Below are 9152 nucleotides of genomic sequence, written 5' to 3' on the forward strand. Positions count from 1 at the left end.
CTTTCACTGCTGTCGTCTCGAATCAATGTTCCGCTGCGAGATGCGGCTTAATAAGCTGCGTGTGCGCAATGAGCGTGCGCGTGTTTCGGACGCACATTGCGGCTGGTCGACGGGAATGTTGTGACGGATGACCAAACTTTGTAGCGTGTTTCCTCTAACTGCGTTTTCCGCTAACCCTGAGCCAACATTTTAGAGATTGAGGAAGCACATTTTACAACTGGTTCTTTGTGGAATATGAATTTGTTATTATGGATTTATGAAATGTGTTCTGTTTTGAATGAAGCAGTCAAGAAAACGAAAGGAAACCTAAACCCATGGTGTTTTGATATTTTTGGTCCTGTACATGTGGTCAGATCAGATTAGTCTGAGCAGAATTGGGTGTTTTTTTTGCCCTTTGCTGTGTGTCATCTATTCTATTCAGCATGTTGGGTTGCTTGACTTCTGTTGGGTTGTGGCAACTTGATCATCACTTCTGAGATATTGACTCACCTTTTTCCTGAGGCTGGCTCCAATGCTGCCAACACACCTGGCCATGGATATGGTGGGACTTCTGTGATGAGTGGGGTCAGAGGTGGTGGACAAGCTCTGCTCCAAAACAAGCTTGCTAGATATGTTTGGGATCTCCTCCGCCACAACCACCAGCTGCAACTAGTAGCTGTGTGCACGCCATGCAGAGTTTTGACCTCTAGGTCAGGCTACAGATGTTTTTTCCAGCACCATCATGTGTTGGTGAGAAACATGATGCGCCTGATCAAAAAAAGCTGCTTGTAATCTGACAGACGAGCCATGATGAGATGTCAAGGTGTTGTTGAAAATGAAGATCCTCTTCTTGGAATCCTGTCTGAGATGACAGAAGATGATGCTGCATTCGACCCACTTTGATGATGATTGATGACTTATTTTGTTTGTTTTTATTTGTTGAATTTAATGTTGAGAACTGACATCTTGAAAGAATTTAGGTTTTCTCGTAAACCATAACCAGATAAAAAGATTTCATTTGTATTTGTGTGCGTCCGTCTAATGCCACCGCACCTTCTGAAACACCCAGGAGAAACATTTTTTCCACAACTGTTTTATATTTAACATGGTGTAAACTTTTAAGATGTCCCAAAACTTTTTTCCAATATATATGTGGCCTGTATGATGTACAGGGTGACATCATATAATAGATTTTGATGTGAATGAGCCGACAATACGTCATTGGACAGACCTCTGCTTGTCTTCATGCTGAGAATCATGTTCTTTAATCTTCTTTTCTGTGTCAGCAGACTGTTCCTGCTTAACCGTTTAGACTCACATTTAAAAATGAGCGAATGTGTGATGGAAGAGGAAGAGAGAGCAGAGTCCACAGTGCCCAGCTGTGTGTCCATGAAGAGCGACAGGTCCAAAGACCGCCCTTACAACTTCGGTATTGGACCTCAAGGCTCACCTTTAAAGTAAGGTTTTCTGAACCACATAACTCTGCCTTAGAACATTTCACAACCATATAAAACATCATTTTGTGGTATTAGCCTCCACTATCGTGAAAAATGAAATTCATCAGCTCTTTAAAATGAAACGGTGCACAGTCCTTTCACCATGTTGGCCTGTGGAAAACCAGTGTTGTTGGGCCGATGGACCAGCGTCCCCGTCGTTGCCGGACCACCGTTGGCCACCAGTTGGGTTTTGGGATCAAAGTGGGGGCGTTTCCTGTATCCGGTTCTCCTCACGGATCCATGACTACAACATGTTGCTGCAAGTGCAGAGACGTTTGCTCTGGAAAGAACTTTAGAGCACATTCAGTGCTGCAGGATGAGGGGCTGGAAAAGGTGCCAGTTCTTTTCTCACTGCAGGGAACAGTTAAAAAAAGCAGCTTAAACTCTGAAAACATGAAAATGATACAGAGACATCACTGATTTATTGATTCAGTTGTTATCCAGAATGGATTAGAAATGTTCCTGTTTGATAAAAATGCAGTGAATTGGGATTATTGAACTCCAACCTCTACAGATTATTTACCTTCATCACAGTCTCATCACTATTTCTGATGTTTCCTCAGGATGGACGAGGACAGAGCAGAGTCCACAGTGCCCAGCTGGGTGTCCCTGAAGAGTGACCGGTCCAAAGATGGACTAATAACCTTCAGAAGTTCAGAGGAAATGTAAGAAAACTAAAGCGTGATGATGTGTTTGTGTGGCAGCTGTTAGTCACATTAACAGCAGCAGGTTGTGAGTTTATTATTGGAGATGTTTAACACTTAAACCTCAGACAGTCATATAGTTACAGACTTAATGTGAATATTGTTGATTAGAAACAAGAATCAGGTTTAAACTGAAAGATGAATTCAGACATAAATGCTGGAACAATATTGAGTCTTGATCAGGTTCTTTCATCCTATAAATCAAAGGACTAATAGAGATGTGTTTCATAGTGAGAGGGGGGAGCACATCCTATCAAACTGGGACCAGTCAGCTCCACCAGGAGAGTCCTCTTGTTCACAATCTGGAAGAGATCTGGAGATGCTGAAATGAAGCCCAAACAAAGTAAAACTGTTCAATATGAGATTTAATTTGTGATGCCATGAATTTGGAGTTGTGTTGATGATTTATTATAGATGGAAATCATTGGTTTACTTATGTTCAGGAGGTGATCTGCAGGAGGTGATAGAAGGTCATAAGATGAGTCTGAAGAGAAGATATAAACATGTGACTGAAGGAACTCATGAAGCAGGAAGTGGAACCCTGCTGAACACGATCTACACTGAGCTCTACATCACTGAGGGACAAAGTGAGGAGGTGGACACACAACATGAGGTGAGACAGCTTGAGAGAACCTCCAAGAAGAACATCCAGGACACTCCAATCAAGTGCCAGGACATCTTCAAAGTCTTATCTGAGCAACAGAGACACATCAGAGTGGTTCTGACCAACGGTGTCGCCGGCGTTGGAAAAACCTTCTCAGTGCAGAAGTTCAGTCTGGACTGGGCAGAAGGTTTGGAGAACCAAGACATCAGTCTGGTGCTTCCGCTCTCATGGAAGGAGCTGAACTTGATCAGAGATGAGCAGCACAGTCTTCTCTCACTGCTTCATGTTTTCCATCCAACATTACAGAAGATCAGAGCAGAAGATCTGACTGTCTGGAAACTTCTGTTCATCTTTGATGGCCTGGATGAAAGCAGATTTTCACTGGGTTTCAAGAACCATCAGGTCATCTCTGATGTCACACAAGTATCTTCAGTTGACGTGCTCCTGGTGAACCTCATCCAGGGGAACCTGCTTCCCTCAGCTCTCATCTGGATCACCTCCAGACCTGCAGCAGCCTATCAGATTCCTCCCTCGTGTGTTGACAGGATCACAGAAGTACGAGGCTTCACTGACTCCCAGAAGGAGGAGTACTTCAGGAGGAGGTTCAGTGATGAAGATCTGTCCAAGAGAATCATCTCACACATCAAGGCCTCCAGGAGCCTCCACATCATGTGTCTGATCCCAGTTTTCTGCTGGATCACTGCTATAGTTCTGGAGGACATGATGACCAGAGACCAGAGAGGAGAGCTGCCCCAAACCCTGACTGACCTCTACTCACACTTCCTGAGGGTTCAGATAAAGAGGAAGAAGCAGAAGTATGGAGGAAAGCAGAGACCAGAGGAACTGACTGAGGCTGATAAAGAACTCCTTCTGAAGTTGGGTCGGCTGGCGTTTGAACATCTGGAGAAAGGAAACATCATGTTCTACTCAGAAGACCTGGAGCGATGTGGACTGGACGTCTCCGAGGTGTCGGTGTACTCAGGAGTTTGTACAGAGATCTTCAAGAGAGAGAGTGTGATCTTCCAGAAATCAGTCTACTGCTTTGTTCATCTGAGCGTTCAGGAGTTTCTGGCTGCTGTCTACATGTTCCACCGTTACACCAGGAAAGACACAGCGGTTATAAATCAGTTCCTAGAATATTCTGAACCAATCCCCTTTTCCTGGTTTGTTGGGTTGTACACAAATTACGATCCAGTCTCGTCTCTTGATGACTTCCTCAGGAGAGCACTAATGAAATCTCTCAAAAGTAAAAATGGCCACCTGGACTTGTTTGTTCGCTTTCTTCATGGTCTCTCTCTGGAGTCCAATCAGAGGATCTTGGGTGGACTGTTGGATCAGAGGAACAGCCACCCAGAAACCATCCAGAAGGTCCTCAACAACCTGAAGGAGGTGAACAGTGATGAAATCTCCCCAGACAGAAGCATCAACATCTTCCACTGTCTGATGGAGATGAAGGATCAGTCAGTCCATCAGGAGATCCAAGAGTTCCTGAAGTCAGAGAAGAAATCAGAGAGGGAACTGTCAGAGATCCACTGTTCAGCTCTGGCCTACCTGCTGCAGATGTCAGAGGAGGTTCTGGATGAGCTGGACCTGCAGAAGTACAGAACCTCAGAGGAGGGACGACGTCGCCTGATTCCAGCTGTGAGGAACTGCAGGAAGGCCAAGTAAGTAAAGATTTTTGGGGCCGGACATCGGCGTTTAAATCAAGCGAGTGGATCATGTCAGGCAGCAATACCCCCTCCAGTGGTCATTCCTTCAATTCTTTATCTCCATTGCAGCGTCCATAAATTAAAAACAACAACAATTCATCCAGAAATGTTCAACACTGGCTGGATATAAGTTCAAAGGTCAATCCAGACAAACCAACATAAGGCGGGAATAATAGGAGCCACAAGTTAACTGACTATCATGAAATTACTGTCATGTCATTAAATCACTTTTGTTTGTTTGTATACATCGTATTCTAACGACAGAAAAACACATTTTAACTAATGACACGTGACTATTTTGCTTCATTTGTTCAACGTAAAAACAGCCGGCCTCGTTGGTTTAAATGGGTGTTTTAGGTCTTTGTGGCGGTTACGTTTGGAGCCTTTATGTGACCCACAAAGTTGTTTGAGCCTTTCCACACCCGTTAGGTGGCAACTTCATCACTAGCAACAAAAGGAAAACAGGCAGATAAAACAGAAGCTGAGGGCAATCGATGCAACCAGAGACTCTGATGTCATCGATCGGATCGCTGAATTAAGACTTGACGCACGATCGTACAAATTGGATGAAATGCAAAATATCCAAAGAGCCGATAGACAGATAAAAAGATGCACGTTTCTTTAAACCATTTGCTACAATCATTTTAAATATTGAGTAATTATGAGCTGTTCTAAAATAAGACAAATGTTGAGAATAATTCAGTTGCATTTCAGATCTGATGGTCGTTCAAACTGTTGCTCTACGGTGTTGAATTTAGCTTTTCCAGGAAATGAGCTACATTTGTGTTGAGGTCGATTCTCAGATAAGTTGATGAGAAATCCCAAAGTTTGACTCACTATTTTTGTTTCATACACAACAGACTGCCTGGTAGTTTTCTTTCAACGAGTCATTGGGAAGTTGTGGCCTCAGCAATGACGTCAAACCCTTCTCATCTACGGGAGCTGATCTTAAGCTGGAACCTTAACCTGACAGATGCCGGAGTAAAGTTACTGTCTTCAGCAATGATGCATCCAAACTGCAGACTGGAGACGCTCAGGTCAGGAGGCCTCTGTTGGTCTTTTCTAAATTTCTTTACATTTTCTCCTTTTCTCTTCATTTTCTGATTTAGAAATGTGTTTTTATTTGCCCCATTTATTCCTTTTCCAGGTTGTCGCACTGCAGTTTATCAGAGATCAGCTGTGACTCTCTGGCCTCGGCGCTGAGGTCCAATCCCTCCCATCTGAGGGTTCTGGAGCTGAGTGGGAACCAGCTGGAGGATTCAGCAGTGAAGCTGCTCTGTGGTGCTCTCCAGGATCCTCTCTGTGAGCTGGAGACTCTCAGGTCAGTCAGAGATGATCCAGTACTTTCCCAGGTGTAACTAGTTAGACAATAAATGTTCACATGTTTGATCTTTGTTATAAACGTAGTGTTACAGTTCTCAGAAAAAAGACCACACAGGACAGATTTGCAGTATTAAATTGGTTGTGGAAATCTGTCCCATGTGAGGATGGTCATCAATGACTAGAAAGGAAGTATCAGTTGTAGATTTGTCTTGTTTTATTTTAGGCTGGCCACAAAACCGCCCAAACATTCAGACCAATCAAAAATGGTTCTTCCTGTCTTTTAAAGATCAGAAGGAAAACTAGAAACCCCAAAAAGAAAGCTGCTGCAGTGTGCCATGCCCCTTCTCTACTGAGAAAAGCCATCCCAAAAAAGAGAAAAGCCCAAGTGTGAAGTGAGCACCCTGTTAAACCTTGGTACCGAAAGCCTGCAATCATTCTCATCTTAGGTGGCTTCATTCCAGCCAGAAGCCCAAACCTGCCTCCCTCTTAAAGGGGCAGCAGGTCAGTCCAACCACAGAAACCTTCATGAAGATCTGAAGCTTTCAGCATCCACAATTGTTGCACCTCACTTCCATTGGAGTCCAAATCAGAAGTCAACAAGTTGATTCTACACCGATTCTACACAATGCAACCATTTTAAAAAGGTTTCCATCCATCAGTTTTCACACATTTTTAGATAAATCTGTTTGTTCATCGCCTCCTTCTGTTGTAATGGTCATTAAAGAAAATGACCTTATTGGAGTTTTTCTCCTCACAAATATGACTTTCTATGAACGATGCAATAAATGGAGCTGCAATCTAAGACAATATGGAAGTATGTGTATATAATAGTAGTGGAAGTAGCTCCTAAAATAATACATTTGCTCTTCTCATCGAATCTCTCTATGTTATTAAAGAAAAACCTGCTCTTAGTCAACAACATCTAAGAGATCAACCAAAAATCCTAATTTTCTACAATCTAATATAAAACAGTAGAGAAGACTCTTTCTGCAGAGACACTGGTGGCAGGAATGCAGAAGTATCACCTGCTCAACTTGGAAGGTGGAGCAGAAACCACCAGCTGAGAAGGTCCTCAGCGAGAGGAAGTGGTGGAGAACCATGAAACTTGCTAAGCTCCACCTCAGCTCCAGAGACGGGCTGAGCTGGAGCTGTGGCACCAGGTATCGCCCAGAAGAGCCTCCAACAAACAAGCTCTTCTCTTGGGAGGAGAGGGCTTTGAATCTCAGCTCAGTGTGCTTGTCTCTAGTAGGTGGCAGCTGCACCTTTTCCTGAGGTCCTTGTTGATGCCCTGAGGGGAATTGATGCTCCTGCAATGTTTTCTGGCAGCATTGAGCTTGCAGTGGGGCAATCAAACACACTGTGGGGTGGCTCTCTTTCCTTCTCTCATCTGGAGAACAAGTGACACCAGCTGCCAATCATTGTTGGAGAAATGTGCAGTCAGGGGAACTCTGCGTCCAGACTATAGCCACCCTTCCAGCATCCAGCAGTGTCTAAAACCTTTGATTTGGTTTCACCAGAGAGTGTAGGGATTGCAGGGTCACTGCAGCATCGCCCACAAGCTGTCAGGAGTGGGTCGCTTTGTCCCAACTCCTGACAAGAGTTGAGTGCTATTGAGAAATGTGCTCTCACAAACTTGGAAGGTATTTTGACCCACACACACTTTACATACGCTGTAGATCTTGTCCAACCGCCCTGAAAGAACCCAAAATAGGAACATACGGCAGATAAGCCGGTGCAGGACCAGAGGTTTGTTGCTTGTAAGCTGTGTTTTGCTCTGGTACATGTTGATTTTTATTTGTCTTCTCTCAAAATAATTGTTATTTTAGCCTATGGGGCTGCAGGTTATCAGAGACCAGCTGTGATTCTGTGGCCTCAGCTCTGAAGTCCAACCACTCCCATCTGAGGGTTCTGGACCTGAGCCACAACACGTTGCAGGATTCAGGAGTGAAGCGGCTCTGTTCTGGACTGGAGAGTCCAAACTGTAAACTGGAGAGGCTCAGGTCAGTCTTCATTTTTCTACCTATATACCAGCTGCTAAGATGGTGAAGTGAGGCTGTTCTCAACACTGCTGTGATGCACCACATGAAAAAAATTCCTTGTAATATCGTGAATTCAGGTCTGACCCAACTAAGAACTAACGTAGGTTTAGTACTGACGCAGATAACATGCAGACCTGCACCGTATAACCTCATCCTGCATTTTTCAGATTGATTAACTGCAGTTTATCAGAGATCAGCTGTGGCTCTCTGGCCTCGGCGCTGAGGTCCAATCCCTCCCATCTCAGAGAACTGGACCTGGGTCAGAACCAGCTGCAGGATTCAGGAGTGAAGCTGCTGTCTGATCTCATAGAGAATCCACACTATGGGCTGGAGACATTGAGACAGTAGCTGGTTGAAGCCAGTCAACTCCCGCTCATCTGCTGCATCACTCACTGACCACTGGTGAAGAGCATCTGTGGAAACATCTGCCGTCTACTCCCTCCATAGAAGAAAAATTCAGTTTTTAAAAAGCGCTGGTGGACTTTCAGGAGATCAGTCGATGGTCGACAAAGCAGAAGCAGCTTCGCCTTGAAGTTAAATTAGTTCCTGGTATCACACAATGCATCTTTATAAAGTTCTAAATGGCTCCTCGGCCACTCTTAGAAGCATGGAAACATTCTTTTAATTGTCTCTTCAAATGTCTGTATTATACGTTACTATTTTACATCATGCCTTCAGAATCTTTAGGGTTTAGTATTTACTGTCTCTGTGACATGGAGCATTGGAATATTTCAGCTGCAGCCAGCAAAAACCCATCAGAATGACGGCTATCGGTGGGAACCGCAGCTCATTTGACTTTAGTCAGTCTGTTCAATGTTATAGGATTTATTGCAATCTAATAAAAACTATGAATAAATGTGGGAAATAGGAAATAAAAAGAAGCAAAATGACCAAATAAATCTCCCATGAATACTGTAAATTTAAAGATGTCAAGAATGGAATATCAGCTTAAATGGAATCAAACATAAAGTGAAAAGGCCTCCTTTAAGTTTACTGCAAAAATAAACACTAAATCAAGAGCGACACGCCCCAAAAACGTCTCATTCTCTCTTCTGTCTCCACTCATTCTTTTATATTCTCTTAAGATAATGGGGACGGGGTCGTGTGATAACAAAACAACCTAATTGGGGACTATATTTTTGTTGCAAGACCTTTGGCTCTTCAGAAGTTTCTATGTTGGCTTCCACAGATTGTGCATCCACTAGAAACTCAGTGTTTTTGAGGAACTACCAGGAGTGGCTGGAGTGGAGGCCAATGACGCTATAGCTACATATAGGTACATATAGATCACCGTTATC

At 43.7% G+C, this 9152-nt stretch overlaps 1 protein-coding gene across 2 annotated transcripts; it reads left to right on the forward strand.

Annotated features, from left to right (window-relative positions):
- The first annotated feature begins 240 nt into the window (after positions 1-240).
- On the forward strand, positions 241-8890 carry LOC130521390 (protein NLRC3-like). 2 transcript variants are annotated; one of them, XM_057024958.1, is made up of 9 exons: positions 241-802; positions 1269-1436; positions 2039-2140; positions 2411-2522; positions 2623-4447; positions 5353-5529; positions 5640-5813; positions 7642-7815; positions 8022-8890. In XM_057024958.1, exons 4-9 carry the CDS (start codon positions 2507-2509, stop codon positions 8200-8202), a joined length of 2547 nt encoding a protein of 848 aa, XP_056880938.1. In that variant the 5' UTR covers positions 241-802; positions 1269-1436; positions 2039-2140; positions 2411-2506; the 3' UTR covers positions 8203-8890. The 2 variants fall into 2 exon arrangements, with proteins under 2 accessions (XP_056880938.1, XP_056880937.1); XM_057024957.1 differs by lacking the exon at positions 241-802 and having other exon boundaries at positions 1022-1436.
- Positions 8891-9152: the final 262 nt, after the last annotated feature.

The sequence above is a fragment of the Takifugu flavidus genome, unplaced genomic scaffold, assembly GCF_003711565.1.
Source record: "Takifugu flavidus isolate HTHZ2018 unplaced genomic scaffold, ASM371156v2 ctg941, whole genome shotgun sequence".
Lineage (NCBI taxonomy): Eukaryota > Metazoa > Chordata > Actinopteri > Tetraodontiformes > Tetraodontidae > Takifugu > Takifugu flavidus.